Genomic DNA, 19,552 nt, shown 5'->3' with positions numbered 1-19,552 from the left:
CCCCTAAAAATGAAATACTTTTTTTTAGGCAAATGAAATACTTTTTGTGAAAGCGGAAAACGGAAACCCTTTTTTTTTTCCTTTTTTAGGGCCTGCTCGGCCTTTGGTTCTCTCTTCACAGAGGAAAAAACCGGTAGGCCCCGGTGCTTTTCTTTTGGTCGTTGTTAAATTATAGCGCATGGGCCGACAAAAGAAGCCCAACACATCCGATCTTTGGGCCTCAGGTATTGCTCCTTTTTTCCAACTTCGCAACCCAGACCCAACCCGATCGTCGTCTACGGGTCCTTCTCGCGTACACCAAACCAGAAAGAGAGCGGTGACGGCGGCGGCGGCGGAGGCGAAGGCGCCTGCCATCTGGGCTACGAAGAGGGCGATGCATTCGTCGGGTGGCGAGATGGAGGCGATGGATAAGGCGATGCGTGACAAGCGGATGGAGGAGAGGGAGAAACGTGAGGCGGTGATGGAGGAGCGGATGGCAAAGAAGGAGAAGGAGGAGGAGGCGGAGAAGGCAAAGAAAGCGGCGATGATAAAGGCCGCGAAGGAATTTGTTGAAGCGACGGGGAGGAAGATCTTAAAGAAAAGGGGGGAACCACAGGATCCCTGGGATCAGTTTCGTGGATTCTGGACGAGTGTTTGGGGCGAAGGCGGCTATTTTGGTAAATTTGAGGATGAGAGTGAGTAGCGTAACCTCTCTGCCTACACGCGCTTTGGTTTCATTTACAGTATTATTTTCCTCCCCATCCGTCCTTACTGACAATGTGACATGTCATTGATGCAGCTAGTATCCCCCCCATGCGTTTCACCTTCTCCGGCGATGGCTCAACCAAGAACACGCTGCAGTTCTTTTCAGTCAAAGTTGCAGAAATTGACCAGAGTCTACAGTGGCCGCTGGATGTGTATGGGTTCTTTTCCGTACGTGATGTGGTGGATCACAAACGCAACATGATCTTCTCCTGCGACAGGGATAACTGCCAGACCATCAGCCAAGAGGTTCGTCACTATTGGTATCTGTCTCAAAATCATTCTTTTTCAGGCGCTATATTAGTAAGAATGTAACACATCAATCCTTAGTACAATGGTTATAAGTACTTAAAGTTATGCCAATCATAGATGCTTCTAAAAAAATGTAACGATCAATGTGAAGGCTTTGTTGTTAATATAAGAATAAATATGCAAGTTTGGTGGTAATTCCTTGTTTGTGCGAAATTTCAATGCCAAATGTTTATGGCATCTCTTCATGAAAGAAAAAAGAGCTTCCAACATATAAGCAAAGGAGCTCATGTCACATGAAAGCCTCCAAGCCAGCCAAACTTTATTTTTTCTAAATTTATTCAATTCACCACCGCCACTACAAATTGTTTTGTATTTTCACTGGCCAAAATGTCTTGTTAGAACAATTAATAGTTTACTATCAATATTAATAATTTATTCTGAACTTATCAAATTGTTCTAAAAGTGTATGTAGAGAATATGCTGCCCTTATGTAATGGTTCATGCAAGTGTTGGTTTTTTTTCTTTGTAATTTTCAAGGAGCGTTTGGGAGGTGTATAATCATGTTTTTTTATCCATATAAATGGCTCTAGACTTGAATGCAACGGACAATCTCATAATTAGTTGAAATTAAAGCTCTTCAAGTTTTGATTGTGATCAACCGGATGTTGTCCCTTTTAGGGCTTTATCGAACGCCTTGTGATGGGAATTAGGCCTAAACTAGGGTCATATTACGTCACTTTGTGCTTATCATGAAGTGCATATGCAAGTGGTGAGTGCTGATAAGATTTGTTATCCTGCAGCACTCCCTCATCAATAGTAGAGCAGGCATTTTGTTAATGCAAAGAATTTGAGTATGATTCCGTGCATCAAATTAGTGCATGTTTCCAGGTATATAGAAGTCAAAGAATTTTGTTAACCAACTCTTGATTATTCCGTTGAGAACTCCACAACCCTAACTTGTGCTCCCAACTCCCGCACTACGTAGTCCATTGTCTGTCTGTTCCTCAGTTCTGTTTGGGACTAGCGTTCTCTTTGTTTATGTAAGTAGTTTCTTGTGTTCTCCTTTGAAATTTTGCTTGAAAGATCTTCTGGCGCAATATGCAAGGAATTAGCAAACAAATAATTTTTAACAAGACATGCTTAGTGTGGATATACGTGCAACTGAACAAATATACTCTTATTTTTCTGCCGGCCACTTGAGCATTAAGCTAATATTTTTGTCCCGTCATTACTGTAATGTACCTCACATTCTTTATGCTATGCATTTTCAATTCAGTGCACGATTTTGTGAACTTTTTTTCATTATGCTGCTCAATGTTTACTTTGGCATTTTGGACTTACTTTTTGTTTAGACTGGTTTGTTTAGTCTGAAGGGCTTCCAAGGTATAAAGTTGCTAACTGGCCAAACTGTGATCGTAGGCTTTTGCCTCTTACATATTCTGATCATTGTAACCTTCCTCACATTTATCTCTTTCGGATTTCTAACACATGTCATTGTCACCGTGATTATGTTCCACCGGTCTTTTTACCAACAGAGACCATAATAGTTTGGTTATGTTTCTTATTAATTACTGGTGAACTTTACATAATAATGAATTAATTGTGTGATGCAGGATCCATATCTAACGCTGACAGGTCCAACCCGTGCTGTTGTGGTGTCATCAGATCCTTCGTACTTTGAGATTGAGCTGAAAGTGAAGGGCACTGCTGAATCTGAGGATAAATATTTAAGCCGCCTAGTTATGACATACAGGACAGGTTTTGTGGATAGAAGTTTCACTAGTGAGCTTAGCACTCTGGAGATGGCATTCAAAGAGATCATCCGATCTGTGGAGGCCACAATCAGTGTAAAAGTCGTTGGTGGATCATGGCCAGATGGTTTTCGTGGTGTATTTTGTGCGAGCATCGATGACATAGCTGGCTTGAAAGTCAAGTTGCTGGAATGTGGAGATGATAGATTGCCTCTTGATGCTGATGGCAACATCAAGCTTAGATGCAAGGTCGTTTCTGTTGGACTTGAGGGATTGCTGAGGATTTCTGTCATGGCACACTGTATTAATGGGGATCAGGCTGTGGAGAGTCATCGCAGAGAAGATGTTAAGAGTCATGAAGTAGTGTTTGAACCCAGGAGATCGGGTACAAGCTCCAGTACTGAGCTTAAAATTGGCTCTTGCAGAATGGAAGTTACTGTGAACTGGTCCCTTTTCTCTTATCAGCTGTAACTTACCTGGCCAGGTTATTGCTACTAGAGCCCATCTCCTTTAAGCAACAGCTGTCGCATTTTAAGTGCTATCTTGTGCCATACTAAACAAAGTATGTATTTCTTGTTGCTGCCTGTATGGATAAAGTTAGATTTTCATCGGTGCTGTGTTGGCTTAATTCTAATAACAGTATCTATGTATGCTAGCAGAGTTCAACTTATCTTACAGAAACCCTGCCACATTTACTGCTACACTCGTAACATCGGCGTATATACTATTACCTCTGTCTCAAAATGTGAGACATTTTTTGACACTATTAAAAAACATCTTACAGTTTTTGACACTATTAAAAAACATCTTCATTTTGAGATAGAGAGAGTATTATTTATAAGGTTTCATCATTCTCCTATCCTTCATTATATGATTGCAATATGGAGAGCCAAACAGAGATGAAAAGCTGGGAGTTCCCTTGCTTTTACTGTCTTTGGTCTTGAGGCTTACAATTTGAAGATCACTTTTGTTGAAAGGGATATTCTGGAATTGAACTGGGAGCTTAGACAATCTACAGACGGAGCCCCATATCCTCCCCAAATATCCTCCCCAACAACCAGACTGTGCATAGCTATCAAACACACCTTAAGCGGCTGTTACATGCATACGGCACTCCAAAACATGATGTCCAAGTTTGCCTGATGACTTCACGTTCACCGTGAGCATCTTCTCGCCGCTGCCCGTCCTGGGGGTTTCTCTCTTGAGTTCCTCCGGCACAAATCCAATCATTCATTGGGAAAAAAACACATGATGATGTAGACAGAAATCAAACAGATAATTCTAAAAATAAAATAAAAAATCAAACAGACAAAACAAGTCTGAATACGAGTTCAACATAACTGAGAAATAGCCGGCGTGCACAGCCATCCCTACGCACGGCCTAGCTGCCAAGTCTTAATAGGAGTACAACATAGCTGACAAATAGAGCATACAGCCGGCGTGCACAGCCATCCCCGCGCACGGCCGAGCTGTCAAATTCTCCTAAACACACTTACATGTGGCCGGCATGCACAACCACCAAATCCAAATCGACTTAAACAGTAGTACCATAGGGTTAAGCCCAATAAGAGATAGAGACCAAGTAGCCATCCATTCATCCCTGCTCACGACGGGCCGGAGTGCCTGCTCACCAATTATCTGGGGGATACTCTTGGTCCAGCGGTATGAAGCCAGGCTCAAGAACAGGCATTCCATAGGCCGGGGTTCGCTGATGCACCGGCGGGATCAGATGAGATTTCTCGATCCTCTTCAGAACACTGAGTCCATTCATCATATCCAGGAAGCTGTTGATATGGTAGATTCGGTCATAATCCCTCATCTTGTCTCTGGTTCTTAGCAAGCCATCATTGAGGCCTGCTTCTAAGGCAACTTCACACATGACGCCCCAGCTGCCAATGCGCTTCCAGACTCTCTCGCTAGGCAGGTCTGCAATGTCCAGGGGGCTTGAATCCTCTCCATATTGGATCCTCCTTACTAGCTCATCAAAAACATACTGGAATCGTAGTGCTTCGCAAATAAGCGTGAAAGCTTTTTCAACCGCCAGCTTCAGATTTGTGCTTCTCACATCATTCAGGTGCCACGTCCAAATTGTGTCGAAGATGAACTCTAGAGTTTCGCGACCACCCATGTCAACCCTGCATCATACAGTACTAGTAACCTCAGTACACAAGAGATAAAATCAATATAAAATGTTGTTAAACTAAATGAGTTGGGGATTCAAAACTGTTATGGATTTAAACAGGAAACGTGAGAATTTAAAACTATATGACATTTCAATCAATTGCCAAAATTTAAACTATCTCCAGACTATTAGGTCATTTGTATTACATGTATGGCATCCAAAAGTATTCCTGAAAAATGCTACTAGTACTTTCAATACACGAGTACAACATGGAACAGTGATGAACTAAACAAAACATGTATTGAAAAAGGGTAGGAAACATACTTGTGCTCATGTCCCCCATCAAACCTATAATTTACAACCTCGCCCATCGGGAATGACGGCCACCCCAGAGAAGGTGTAAAACGGTACCAGGGCGACCACTCGCCATCCAGCTGCCTTCTCAGTCCCAGTAGATAGAGGTCGAAGTCCCTTATCAGGAATTCCACTCTCGCATAATCATTGGTGCTTGAAAAGAAGACGACACGGAAGTAGCTATGACCCTCAGTAGGATGGTTCGCTGCATTTGGGTATGGGGTAATTGGCTTTCCGTAATAGGTTGCAGGGCAGATCTTCGTTAACCGGCGGATGATTATTCGCACGAAATCCTCATAGCGCTGGGCCAGGTCGTCGTCTTCTCCATGCGGTGGACGTCCAATGTCAAGGTGGATGACAGGAACGTTCTGGCCATGACAGAATTAGAAAACAACATGAGATGTGGAAGTCTATTGGTACAATCCAAGTATATTATGATTAGAACACATTTTCAGTACGATATTAAATTCAGTGAAAAGCGCCTCAGAGTTGCAGCAGGTGCACAGAGACGGGGCTGAGCTCGATGAGTACGCGTGCGCTGGTCCGAGAAGAGCACCCTGGCGAGGCCTTCAGCTCAATCACGAAGGGCGTCATCTTTCGGCGGACGAGTTCATCGCGTTGTGTTAACTCTTGGGCGCGTTCAACGTCGCGTGGCCCACGCGGCGTGGGTCGGTGGGGGGTCTGACTCTGGGTTGACTCGCACGACTTGAATCGCCGAGTACGAGTACGAGGTCGCCGACATATGCATGCTCGCATTCCTCGACAAGGTGGTCTCGACTCCGACTGGTTCGCCGGCCGTAGAGAAAAACTGCGACCGGCAAGCTCAGGAGGCGACGAGATGCAGAACGGCCTCAGATCCGTGCGCAGGAGCCATATGACTTTCATCAGATGCGAGGTGCATGGCAAACGAGAAGTTCCGCCGCGGACGGCGTCGTGGTGCCGAAAGGCTCATGACCATCGCTTTTCGCTTGCACGGCCTGCGCCGACGCGGTTTGTGCCGGAGGAGGTGGGTGTGCTGGACATCCTCGTCGGCTGCCTCTAGCACGAGCTAGAACTACCACGCCAAGCGCTAGTTCCGTTCTAATGCTGGCTGGGATGCTGTAGCTCTACGCGGTGGTGCCGTACATCTAGGACCGGCGTACGTGCGCATTTCTCCGACCAACTGAATTTATTGACCGGAAACAATACTCCAAAACCCACGGTTAAGGACAAATCCCTTCTCCAACTCCAACAATCTCAAAACACGCCCAAAAATAAACGTGATATGTACTGCAGAAAACGAGATGTGGTGAAGAAAAACAGAGAGAGAGAGAGAGAGAGAGATCCGCTTGCATGTGGTGCTGGGCATACGCATTCGCTGATACTACTTTTGAGTTTCAGGCGCGCTGCCCAGGCCGGACGTGTGGGAACTAGGAAAGAACTCGGGACACGCACAGGTCGTCCGAGCCGAGAGCTGGAAGCCGGCCGGACGACCGAGGCGAGGAGGACCAAACGCCGACCACGTGCTCGGAGCCAAGACAAGAGGAAGCAGACGACACATAGGAAGCGATAGCTAGCTAGAAAATACGTGCTCCACCCTGATTTTCTGCAAGGAGGTAGAAACTTACGTTCAGGTTTCGCTGCCGCGGGGCGCACATGCGCTGCTGGTTGAGATCTCCATGTCCAAGCGGGTTGACCTGCTGCTGCACCGGCAGCTGGTTCGCCATGGGAAACCAAGCGGCGAGGCTGGGGAGGCACCGCACCACTAGAGAGTAGAGAGGATATGGGTGCTCTTTGTATGTATGGGGGAACACTGAACTGAAGCCATACGCATGTGACTCTGTGAGTTATATGGGGGATGTGCAATTGTGTATTTTTCAAAAAAAATATCCATCGCTTTTTCTCTGTACATGCATTCACTTCGTCTCATTGCTGCTGTGACGCATTCAAAGAAGCCATACGCATTGTTGCTTGGCTTGGGGACTATGGTCAGCTCCGGTCGTAATAGCAGTGCAACTTTGGGCGGTAGGCACGTCACAGCGCAGAGCACTTCAATATCCGTATGAACGAACTAGGCAATCTGCACAGTGTGCAGAGCACTTCAATATTTGTATGAACGAACTTGGCAATCTGCCTCCGCTCCAGTACTGCAACATTTGTCATCACCACTTGTCAGCTGGTAGATGGATGGGGAGCAATGGCCCTGCCCCTAGCATGTACGTAGGCTGTCTAGCAGCGGGGGAACCAGAAAAGCTACCTCATTCGGTTTTCCTTCAAATAAAACCAGTAGCTCATGTTGCTACTGTACATAGGCTGATGTAACTCTTCACTGGCGCTCCATAGAGATCGACGCGCGATTAGTATTGCTTTGCTCCCATGCACTTCTTGTCGTCTCTCTAGCCCCGGCGCTGGTAAAAACCAGGGCAAAAATTACATCGGTAGAGTAAAGTTTTGCGAGAAAGTTAGGCCAATTTCACCGCACAATCCTAAACGGACGTTTGGTTGGCCGAATTTTGTCCCTTTGGGACGGTAATGGGTTCGCCCATGTCCGCTTCTATTCGTTGGGTCGTGGGTGCGCCCAACGCGCGGCCGCACCCCAAATCATGTCCGGGTGGACGTGATTAAAATAACAGAAAAACTTATATAAAATGTCTAAAAAAGTAAATAAACGTAAATATAAAAACATAAAATATAAGTTTGGGTTCACGGCCACAAAACGGCCCAGTTTCACAGTTCACATTGCCATAATTAACATAAAAAACAAAATAAAACGACCGCCGCCCGCGCGCTCTTGCCGTGCCCGTCGATGCCGTCGTCGTCGCCATCTTCATTGGCCGCCGGTGTCGTCGTCGTCGCTGACGAGGTCGACGTAGTCCGGCGGCGTCCAGAGGTGGGCCGGCGGTGCGTGGTAGACGGGGGCGGGCTGGAAGGCGGGAGGTGCCTGCACCACCTCCTCCCGTGGCGACGCCTCCCGCTCCGGTGACCGCGGTGGCGTGGGGCACCAGTTCACGCCCCCCCACGGCGTCGGCCATCTCCGGAGCCGTGCACGACCAGCTCCACTACTGGCCCACCAGGCCCGGGTGGAACGCGGCCACCGGCTCCTCCTCCATCACCTCCTCCGCCGTCACCATCTCCAACTCGGGGATGGCGACGTCGCCGGCCGCAGAGAGGGCCATCGTCTCCTCGAGGCCCTGCCATTGGCGCTCATCGTGCGTGTTCATGGAGTCCTTCATGACACGTTGCATGAGCCGGACCTCCTCCTCTGCTGTCATGCGAGGAGGTGGAGGTGGCGACGGAGATGGGGAAGGTGACGGCGTGAGCGTGAGACCGCGCACCCGCGTACGCCCGCGCACCTCCCGATGTGGCCGCCGCGGCCCCGACGCCGTGCCGGCGAAGTAGGAGGCGCGCCACATACCGTGCTTGTCCTGGAGCCACGTGTCCTAGAGCACGGAGTCGGGGGCGTACCTATCGTCATAGTAGAGGTCGTCGGGGAGGAGGCGGCGGCGGCGCTCGATATGATCGTGGCGCGCACGACCGCTCATCGGGACCCAGTCGGCGGAGAGGTGCCAGTTGTTGGGAAGATGGACGTCGCTCCACGGGACTGGCATCCGCGTCCCCCAATAACACCGGCATACGTCCGCGGCCAGGTAGTGCCAGTCGCGCTCCCCGGCGGCCCTAGGGCCGATGGTGAATGGGGCAGGTGCGGGGGCCCGACGCGGCAGCGATGCGGCCTCCTCTTTCATGGAGCCGCGGCCGCGTCCCGAGGAGGAGCCGGCCTAGCGGTCGTGCTTCCCCTTGCGGCCGTGGTTCCATAGCCCCATGGCTGCGGCAGGCGAGTTCGAGGACGGGGAGAGGCTAGGGTTTGTGGTGTGTCAGGTTTCGAGGGGGCAGAGAGGGCCGGAGTGGGAAGTGTGGATGACGACCGGTCCACGACTTTCCATTTAATAAGGACGCCGACCGTTCGCTGGGCGGATGACAGGTGGGGCCGACCGCACGTGCGCATTGATGTTGGCGAATGGGAGGTAGGTGGCCGCCTGCCACGTGGACGAGCGACGCGTCCGTTTGCTGTCCACCGCGACCCAAATCTGGCGCATGTTTGCGCTTGAAATGGGTCGGCCCGGACACACAACGGACCAGATAGATTCAGGCCGTTGCGCGCTGTGCCGTCTGGTTTGTCCCTTTTACCCCAAACGAACGGAACCGGACGGGATAGGGTCACGCGGTGGAGTTGGCCTTAACGACCGTCTTTCATCAATACGGTGGAAACTTGGTTGAGTTGAGCCACACGGTCTGCCTCGATCCATCGACCGGGCATCTTTCATTATTTTCCAACTTTCCAGTAAGTGCAAGAGAATATGTTTAAGTAGAGAGAAAAAAAAGGTTTATCTAACATTAAGCTCATGGTGTACATTACGAAGTACTACCACTACCACATAAATGGACATCACAGAGCTTCAACTATTGTTTCAAAAAAACTAAACTGTAGTTGTAGTTTTCTGCTATGCTATACTCCGAAGTTGTGGTATGTGCATTTTACTCCTTTACCCTACAGCACTCTCCGGTGGAAGTGTGAAAATCAATGGTGAAACTTTGTTTTTTTAGGGTATGGTGAAACTGCTTTTTTGGATCGGCCGGAGTGTGGCTTGAATGATGTTGCCTTTTCGGGCGGAGTAAAATGCACTGGCGGTATTTGAACTTGAGAAGAAAGCACGCTTTGGTCACTGTATTTCAAAATACGATCAATACGGTCACTCAATACGCCTACACGTGATTATAAGGTCACTGTTCACCGTACGCCAATCGTCGCCGCTCCATTAGACCATTTGTTGACCAATCCGAGGCGACAGCTGGCGTTTGCGGGGGTTCTCCTGGGCTTTTTACAAGAAAACCCTTGGCTGGCTCTGTAATTCCTCCAACTCCTTGTCCATTCGGCTTCGATCATAACGAAAGGGGAGGAGGTGAAAGGGGAGGAGGGAAGGGCGATCGTCGGCGGCACCGCACCGCACCACCACCACCGGAGTCACCGCACAAGGGCGAGAGCCGCCGCGCAGGCGCGGCGCATCTCATCGATGGAGCTGTTTCGTCGCGATGTCGCCTGTTCGTCGCCCCGATGGCGCTCTGCCGCCCAACTACAGTAAGCCCTCACATCGCCCCGCCATGGTTCTTGCGCTGTAAGCTACAGGGTTGAAATTTAGAGGTGGGCATTGTGGATGGTGTGTTTGTTAGTCAGATATGCCCATCTGTATTTTGGAGATTTGCCTAGGGTTTTCGACCATGATTTGGGGGTTTCTGCCTATTGGGTTTTGGGTTTGGAGAAGGTGGTTGTTTGTAGGTTATTTGGTGCTGAAAGGTGCTATATGTTGGAAATATGCCCTAGAGGCAATAATAAATAGGTTATTATTATATTTCCTTGTTCATGATAATCGTTTATTATCCATGCTAGAATTGTATTGATAGGAAACTCAGATACATGTGTGGATACATAGACAACACCATGTCCCTAGTAAGCCTCTAGTTGACTAGCTCGTTGATCAATAGATGGTTGCGGTTTCCTGACCATGGACATTGGATGTCGTTGATAACGGGATCACATCATTAGGAGAATGATGTGATGGACAAGACCCAATCCTAAGCCTAGCACAAGATCGTGTAGTTCGTTTGCTCAGAGCTTTTCTAATGTCAAGTATCATTTCCTTAGACCATGAGATTGTGCAACTCCCGGATACCGTAGGAATTCTTTGGGTGTACCAAACGTCACAACGTAACTGGGTGGCTATAAAGGTGCACTACAGGTATCTCCGAAAGTGTCTGTTGGGTTGGCACGAATCGAGACTGGGATTTGTCACTCCGTGTAAACGGAGAGGTATCTCTGGGCCCACTCGGTAGGACATCATCATAATGTGCACAATGTGACCAAGGAGTTGATCACGGGATGATGTGAGTTATGGAACGAGTAAAGAGACTTGCCGGTAACGAGATTGAACAAGGTATCGGGATACCGACGATCGAATCTCGGGCAAGTAACATACCGATAGACAAAGGGAATTGAATACGGGATTGATTGAATCCCCGACATTGTGGTTCATCCGATGAGATCATCGTGGAACATGTGGGAGCCAACATGGGTATCCAGATCCCGCTGTTGGTTATTGATCGGAGAACGTCTCAGTCATGTCTGCATGGTTCCCGAACCCGTAGGGTCTACACGCTTAAGGTTCGATGACGCTAGGGTTATAGGGAATAGATGTACGTGGTTACCGAATGTTGTTCGGAGTCCCGGATGAGATCCCGGACGTCACGAGGAGTTCCGGAATGGTCCGGAGGTAAAGATTTATATATGGGAAGTCCTGTTTTGGTCACCGGAAAAGTTTTGGGTGATATCGGTAATGTACCGGGACCACCGGGAGGGTCCCGGGGGTCCACCAAGTGGGGCCACCAGCCCCAGAAGGCTGCGTGGGCCAAGTGTGGGAGGGGGCCAGCCCCAGGTGGGCTGGTGCGCCCCCCACCAAGGCCCAAGGCGCATGGGAGAGTGGGAGGGGGCAAACCCTAGGTCCAGATGGGCCTTAAGGCCCACCCTAGTGGCGCCCCCCTCTCCTCCCCTTGGCCGCACCCTAGATGGGTTTGGGGGCTGCCGCCACCCCTGGGGAGGGAACCCTAGATGGGGGCGCAGCCCCTCCCTTTCCCCTATATATACTTGAGGTTTGGGGCTGCCATACACACGAGAGAACACCTCCCTCATGGCGCAGCCCTACCTCCCTTCCTCCTCCTCTCCCGCGGTGCTTGGCGAAGCCCTGCAGGATTGCCACGCTCCTCCACCACCACCATGCCGTCGTGCTGCTGCAGGACGGAGTCTTCCCCAACCTCTCCCTCTCTCCTTGCTGGATCAAGGCGTGGGAGACGTCACCGGGCTGCACGTGTGTTGAACGCGGAGGCACCGTTCTTCGGTGCTTAGATCGGAATCAACCGCGATCTGAATCGCTACGAGTACGACTCCCTCATCCGCGTTCTTGCAACGCTTCCGCATCGCGATCTACAAGGGTATGTAGATGCACTCCCCTTCCCCTCGTTGCTAGATTACTCTATAGATTGATCTTGGTGATGCGTAGAAAATTTTGAATTTCTGCTACGTTCCCCAACAGTGGCATCATGAGCTAGGTCTATGCGTAGTTTCTATGCACGAGTAGAACACAAAGCAGTTGTGGGCGTAGATGTTGCCAATTCTTCTTGCCGCTACTAGAGTAATCTAGCAATTGTGGGATGAAGCGGCCCGGACCGACCTTACACGTACGCTTACGTGAGACAGGTTCCACCGACTGACATGCACTAGTTGCATAAGGTGGCTAGCTGGTGTCTGTCTCTCCCACTTTAGTCAGAACGGATTCGATGAAAAGGGTCCTTATGAAGGTAAATAGAAATTGGCATATCACGTTGTGGTTTTACGTAGGTAAGAAACGTTCTTGCTAGAAACCTATACAAGCCACGTAAAAACTTGCAACAACAATTAGAGGACGTCTAACGTGTTTTTGCAGCATGTGCTATGTGATGTGATATGGTCAGAAGATGTGATGAATGATATATGTGATGTATGAGATTGATCATATTCTTGTAATAGGAATCACGACTTGCATGTCGATGAGTATGACAACCGGCAGGAGCCATAGGAGTTGTCTTTATTTTTTTGTATGACCTGCGTGTCATTGAATAACGCCATGTAAATTACTTTACTTTATTGCTAAGCGCGTTAGCCATAGAAGTAGAAATAATCGTTGGCATGACAACTTCATGAAGACACAATGATGGAGATCATGGTGTCATGCCGGTGACAAAGATGATCATGGTGCCCCGAAGATGGAGATCAAAGGAGCAAAAATGATACTGGCCATATCATGTCACTATTTGATTGCATGTGATGTTTATCATGTTATGCATCTTATTTGCTTAGAACGACGGTAGCATAAATAAGATGATCCCTCACTAAAATTTCAAGAGACGTGTTCCCCCTAACTGTGCACCGTTGCGAAGGTTCATTGTTTCGAAGCACCACGTGATGATCGGGTGTGATAGATTCTAACGTTCGAATACAACGGGTGTTGACGAGCCTAGCATGTACAGACATGGCCTTGGAACACATGCGAAACACTTAGGTTGACTTGACGAGCCTAGCATGTACAGACATGGCCTCGGAACACAAGAGACCGAAAGGTCGAACATGAGTCGTATAGTAGATACGATCAACATGGAGATGTTCACCGATGATGACTAGTCCGTCTCACGTGATGATCGGACACGGCCTAGTTTGACTCGGATCATGTATCACTTAGATAACTAGAGGGATGTCTATCTGAGTGGGAGTTCATTCAATAATCAAATGTACTTCATTATCATGAACATAGTCAAAAGGTCTTTGCAAATTATGTCATACGCTTTAGTTCTACTGTTTAAGATATGTTCCTAGAGAAAATTTAGTTGAAAGTTGGTAGTAGCAATTATGCGGACTGGGTCCATAAACTGAGGACTGTCCTCATTGCTGCACAGAAGGCTTACGTCCTTAATGCACCGCTCGGTGTGCTGAACCTCAGCGTCGTCTGTAGATGTTGCGGAACATCTGACATACATGTTTTGATAACTACGTGATAGTTCAGTGCGTAATGCTAACGGTTTAGAATTGTGGCACCAAAGACGGTTTTTGAAACGTCGCAGAACATATGAGATGTTCCGAAGACTGAAATTGGGATTTCAGACTAGTGCCCGCGTCAAGAGGTATGAGACCTCTGACAAGTTTCTTAAGCCTGCAGACTAAGGGAGAAAAGCTCAATCGTTGAGCATGTGCTCAGATTGTCTGAGTGCCACAATCACTTGAATCGAGTGGGAGTTAATCTTCCAGATGAGATAGTGATGGTTCTCCATAGTCACTGCCACCAAGCTATTAGAGCTTCGTGATGAACTATAAATATCAAGGATAGATGATGATCCTTGAGCAACTCGCGATGTTTGACACCGCGAAAGTAGAAATCAAGAAGGAGCATCAATTGTTGATGGTTAGTAAAACCACTAGTTTCTAGAAGGGCAAGGGCAAAAGGGACACTTCATGAAACAGCAAATCATTTGCTGCTCTAGTGAAGAATCCCAAGGTTGAACCCAAACCCGAGACTAAGTGCTTCTGTAATGAGGGGAACGGTCACTGAAGCAGGACTACCCTAGATACTTGGTAGATGAGAAGGCAAGATCGACAGAAGTATATTGGATATACATTATATGAATGTGTACTTTACTAGTACTCCTAGCAGCACCAGGGTATTAGATACCGGTTCGGTTGCTAAGTGTTAGTAACTCGAAATAAAAGCTGCGGAATAAATGGAGACTAGCTAAAGGTGAGATGACGATGTGTGTTGGAAGTGTTTCCAAGGTTGATGTGATCAAGCATCGCATGCTCCCTCTACCATCGAGATTGGTGTTTGCGTTGAGCATAAACATGATTGGATTATGTTTATCGCAATACGGTTATTCATTTAAGGAGAATAATGGTTGCTCTGTTTATTTGAATAATACCTTCAATGGTCTTGCACCTAAAATGAATCTCGATCGTAGTGATACACATGTTCATGCCAAAATTAATGATAGTACCACATACTTGTGGCACTGCTATTTGAGTCATATTGGGATAAAACGCATGAAGAAGCTCCATGTAGATGGATCTTTGGACTCAGTCGTTTTTGAAAAGATTGAGACATGCGAACCATGTCTATTGGTATATATGCATGAAGAAACTCCATGCAGATGGATCGTTTGGACTCACTTGATTTTGAATCACTTGAGACATGCAAATCATACCACATGGGCAAGATGACTGAAAGTCCTCGTTTTCAATAAGATGGAACAAGAGAGCAACTTGTTGGAAGTAATACATTTGATGTGTGCAGTCCAATGAGTGGTGAGGCACGCAGTGGATATCGATATGTTCTTACTTCACAGATGATTTGAGTAGATGCAGAGTGTATTTACTTGATGAAACACAAGTCTGAATTATTGAAAGGTTCAAGTAATTTCAGAGTGAAGTTGAAGATCGTCGTTGACAAGAGGATAAAATGTCTGTGATATGATCATAGAGATGAGTATCTGAGTTACGAGTTTGGCACACAATTAAGACATTGTGGAAAGTGTTTCACAAGTAATACCGCCTGGAACACCATAGTGTGATGGTGTGTCCGAACATCATAACTGCACCCTATTGGATATGATGCATACCATGATGTCTCTTATCGAATTACCACTATTGTTTATGGGCTAGGCATTAGAGACAACCGCATTCACTTTAAAAGGGGCACCACGCAATTCCGTTGAGACGACACCGTTTAGAGAAACCTAAGTTGTCGTTTCTTAAAAGTTTGGGGCTGCGATGCTTATGTGAAAAAGTTTCAGGCTGATAAGCTCGAACCCAAAGCGGATAAATGCGTCTTCATAGAATACCCAAAACAGTTGGGTATACCTCCTATTTCAGATCTGGAAGCAAAAGTAATTGCTCCTAGAAACGAGTCCTTTCTCGAGGAAAAGTTTCTCTCGAAAGAATTGAGTGGGAGGATGGTGGAGACTTGATAAGGTTATTGAACCGTCACTTCAGCTAGTGTGTAGCAGGGCACAGGAAGTTGTTCCTATGGCACCTATACCAATTGAAGTGGAAGCTTATGATAGTGATCATGAAACTTCGGATCAAGTCACCACCAAACCTCGTAGGACGACGAGGATGCGTGCTACTTCAGAGTGGTACGTGATCCTGTCTGAGATATCATGTTGTTGGACAATACTGAACCTACGAGCTATGGAGAAGCGATGGTGGGCCCATATTCCGACAAATGGTTAGAAGCCATGAAATCCGAGATAAATGGATCTTTGAGAAGAAGACGGACGTGGACGGTAATGTTACCGTCTATGAAGCTTGACTTGTGGCAAGGAGTATTTCCACAAGTTCAAGGAGTTGACTACGATGAGATTTTCTCATCCGTAGCGATGCTTAAGTCCGTCAGAATCATGTTAGCATTAGCTGCATTTATGAAATCTGGCAGATGGATGTCAAAACAAGTTTCCTTACCAGTTTTCGTAAGGAAAGGTTGTATGTGATACAATCAGAAAGGTTTTGTCGATCCTAAGGATGCTAAAAGGTATGCTAGCTCCAGCGATCCTTCCATGGATTAGAGCAAGCATCTCGGAGTGAGAATATATGCTTTGATGGAGTGATCAAAGTTTTTGGGTTTATACAAAGTTTGTTAGAAACTTGTATTTACAATAAAGTGGGTGGGAGCGCTACAACATTTCTGATAAGTATATGTGAATGACATATTGTTGATCCGAAATGATGTAAAATTTCTGGAAAGCATAAAGGGTTGTTTGAAAGGAGTTTTTCAAAGGAAGACCTGGATAAAGCTGCTTACATATTGGGCATCAAGATCTATAGAGATAGATCAAGACGCCTGATGATACTTTCAAAGAACGCACACCTTGACATGATTTTGAAAGAGTTCAAAATAGATCAGCAAAGAAGGAGTTCTTGGCTGTGTTACAAGGTGTGAGTATTGAGTAAGACTCAAGACCTGACCACAGCAGAAGAGAGAGAAAGGACGAAGGTCGTCCCCTATGCTTTAGACGTAGGCTCTACAGTATGCTATGCTGTGTACCGCACATGAAGTGTGCCTTGCCATGAGTTGGTCAAGGGGTACAATAGTGATCCGGGAATGGATCACATGACAACGGTCGAACTTATCCTTAGTATCTAGTGGACTAAGGAATTTTCTCGATTATGGAGGTGAAAAGGAGTTCGTCGTAAAGGGTTACGTCGATGCGAACTTTGACACTAATCCGGATGGCTCTGAGTAGTAAACCGGATTCGTATAGTAGAGCAATTATTTGAAATGGCTCCAAATAGCGCGTGGTAGCATCCACAAGATGACATAGATATTCGTAAAGCACACACGGATCTGAAAGGTTCAGACCCGTTGACTAATAACCTCTCTTACAAGCATAACATGATCAAACCAGAACTCTTTGGATGTTGGTCACATGGTGATGTGACCTATGAGTGTTAATCACATGGTGATGTGGACTAGATTATTGACTCTAGTGCAAGTGGGAGACTGTTGGAAATATGCCCTAGAGGCAATAATAAATAGGTTATTATTATATTTCATTGTTCATGATAATCGTTTATTATCCATGCTAGAATTGTATCGATAGGAAACTCAGATACATGTGTGGATACATAGACAACACCATGTCCCTAGTAAGCCTCTAGTTGACTAGCTCGTTGATCAATAGATGGTTACGGTTTCCTAACCATGGACATTGGATGTCGTTGATCACGGGATCACATCATTAGGAGAATGATGTGATGGACAAGACCCAATCCTAAGCCTAGCACAAGATCGTATAGTTCGTTTGCTCAGAGCTTTTCTAATGTCAAGTATCATTTCCTTAGACCATGAGATTGTGCAACTCCCGGATACCGTAGGAATGCTTTGGGTGTATCAAACGTCACAACGTAACTGGGTGGCTATAAAGGTGCACTACAGGTATCTCCGAAAGTGTCTGTTGGGTTGGCACGAATCGAGACTGGGATTTGTCACTCCGCGTAAACGGAGAGGTATCTCTGGGCCCACTCGGTAGGACATCATCATAATGTGCACAATGTGACCAAGGAGTTGATCACGGGATGATGTGAGTTATGGAACGAGTAAAGAGACTTGCCGGTAACGAGATTGAACAAGGTATCGGGATACCGACGATCGAATCTCGGGCAAGTACCATACCGATAGACAAAGGGAATTGTATACGGGATTTATTGAATCCTCAACATCGTGGTTCATCCGATGAGATCATCGAGGAGCATGTGGGAGCCAACATGGGTATCCAGATCCCGCTGTTGGTTATTGAACGGAGAGTCGTCTCGGTCATGTCTGCGTGTCTCCCGAACCCGTAGGGTCTACACACTTAAGGTTCGGTGACGCTAGGGTTGTAGAGATATTAGTATGCGGTAACCCGAAAGTTGTTCGGAGTCCCGGATGACATCCCGGACGTCACGCGGAGGTCCGGAATGGTCCGGAGGTAAAGATTTATATATGGGAAGTCTTATTTTGGTCGCCGGAAAAGTTTCGCGCATTATCGGTATTGTACCGGGAGTGCCGAAAGGGGTCCGGGGGTCCACCAAGGGGGTCCACCAGCCCCAGGGGGCCACATGGGCTGTAGGGGTGTGCGCCTTGGCCTATATGGGCCAAGGGAACCAGCCCCAAGAGGCCCATGCACCAAGAGATAAGATAAAGGGAGAGTCCTAAAGGGGGAAGGCACCTCCGAGGTGCCTTAGGGAGGATGGACTCCTCCCTGGCCGCACCCTTCCTTGGAGGAAGGGCCAAGGTTGCGCCCCCCCTCTCCCTTGGTCCTATATATAGTGGGGGGAGGGAGGGCAGCAATATCTAAGCCCTGGCGCCTCCCTCTCCCTCCCGTGACACATCTCCCTCCTCCCGCAGCGCTTGGCGAAGCCCTGTTGGAATCCCGCTACTTCCACCACCACGCCGTCGTGCTGCTGGATCTCCATCAACCTCTCCTCCCACCTTGCTGGATCAAGAAGGAGGAGACGCCGCTGCTCCGTACGTGTGTTGAACGCGGAGGTGCCGTCCGTTCGGCGCTAGGATCATCGGTGATTTGGATCACGACGAGTACGACTCCATCAACCCCGTTCTCTTGAACGCTTCCGCTCGCGATCTACAATGGTATGTAGATGCACTCCCCTTCCCCTCGTTGCTATATTACTCCATAGATTGATCTTGGTGATGCGTAGAAAATTTTGAATTTCTGCTACGTTCCCCAACATGACATTCTTGTCGACCATGCTTTGAACGTGCGTCTGCAGCGCTATCAGCTCGTCTGGCGAACACCAGTTCGGGCTCTTCTCGACCCAGGAAGTGAGCCGCATTGGAGCACCGGAGTTGAATTCGGCAGCTACGGCCCAATTGGTGCCGCGGGGTTCTGTAATGTAGGACCATTGTTTCTGCCATTCCTTAACAGTCTCCACAAAGGTACCTTTCGGCCAGGAGACATTGGACAGCTTACTCACCATGGCTCCTCCGCACTCCGCGTGTTGGCCATCCACCACCTTCGGCTTCATGTTGAAGACTTTGAGCCACAGCCCGAAGTGGGTTGGATGCGGAGGAAGGCCTCACACACGACGATGAACGCCGAGATGTTGAGGAAGGAGTTCGGGGATAGATCATGGAAGTCTATCCCGTAATAGTACATCAGCCCGCAGACGAAAGGGTAGAGTGGAAACCCTATCCCGCAGAAGAAGTGAGGGATGAATACCATCCTCTCG

The 19,552-nt window shown here is 47.7% G+C and overlaps 2 protein-coding genes across 2 annotated transcripts; one reads left to right on the top strand and one right to left on the bottom strand.

The window, feature by feature from the left end:
• The first annotated feature begins 267 nt into the window (after positions 1–267).
• On the top strand, positions 268–3,354 carry LOC109731504 (uncharacterized). Its single transcript, XM_020290680.4, has 3 exons — positions 268–674; positions 779–990; positions 2,607–3,354. Exons 1-3 carry the CDS (start codon positions 374–376, stop codon positions 3,213–3,215), a joined length of 1,122 nt encoding a protein of 373 aa, XP_020146269.1. The 5' UTR covers positions 268–373; the 3' UTR covers positions 3,216–3,354.
• A 706-nt stretch (positions 3,355–4,060) lies between these two features.
• On the bottom strand, positions 4,061–7,000 carry LOC120973541 (uncharacterized). Its single transcript, XM_040399326.2, has 3 exons — positions 6,828–7,000; positions 5,191–5,588; positions 4,061–4,879 (listed from the first exon to the last, which is right to left on the bottom strand). Exons 1-3 carry the CDS (start codon positions 6,924–6,926, stop codon positions 4,372–4,374), a joined length of 1,005 nt encoding a protein of 334 aa, XP_040255260.1. The 5' UTR covers positions 6,927–7,000; the 3' UTR covers positions 4,061–4,371.
• Positions 7,001–19,552: the final 12,552 nt, after the last annotated feature.

This window comes from Aegilops tauschii, chromosome 2, assembly GCF_002575655.3.
Source record: "Aegilops tauschii subsp. strangulata cultivar AL8/78 chromosome 2, Aet v6.0, whole genome shotgun sequence".
NCBI classification, from domain to species: domain Eukaryota; kingdom Viridiplantae; phylum Streptophyta; class Magnoliopsida; order Poales; family Poaceae; genus Aegilops; species Aegilops tauschii.
This window is presented reverse-complemented; position numbering and strand designations above follow the sequence as displayed.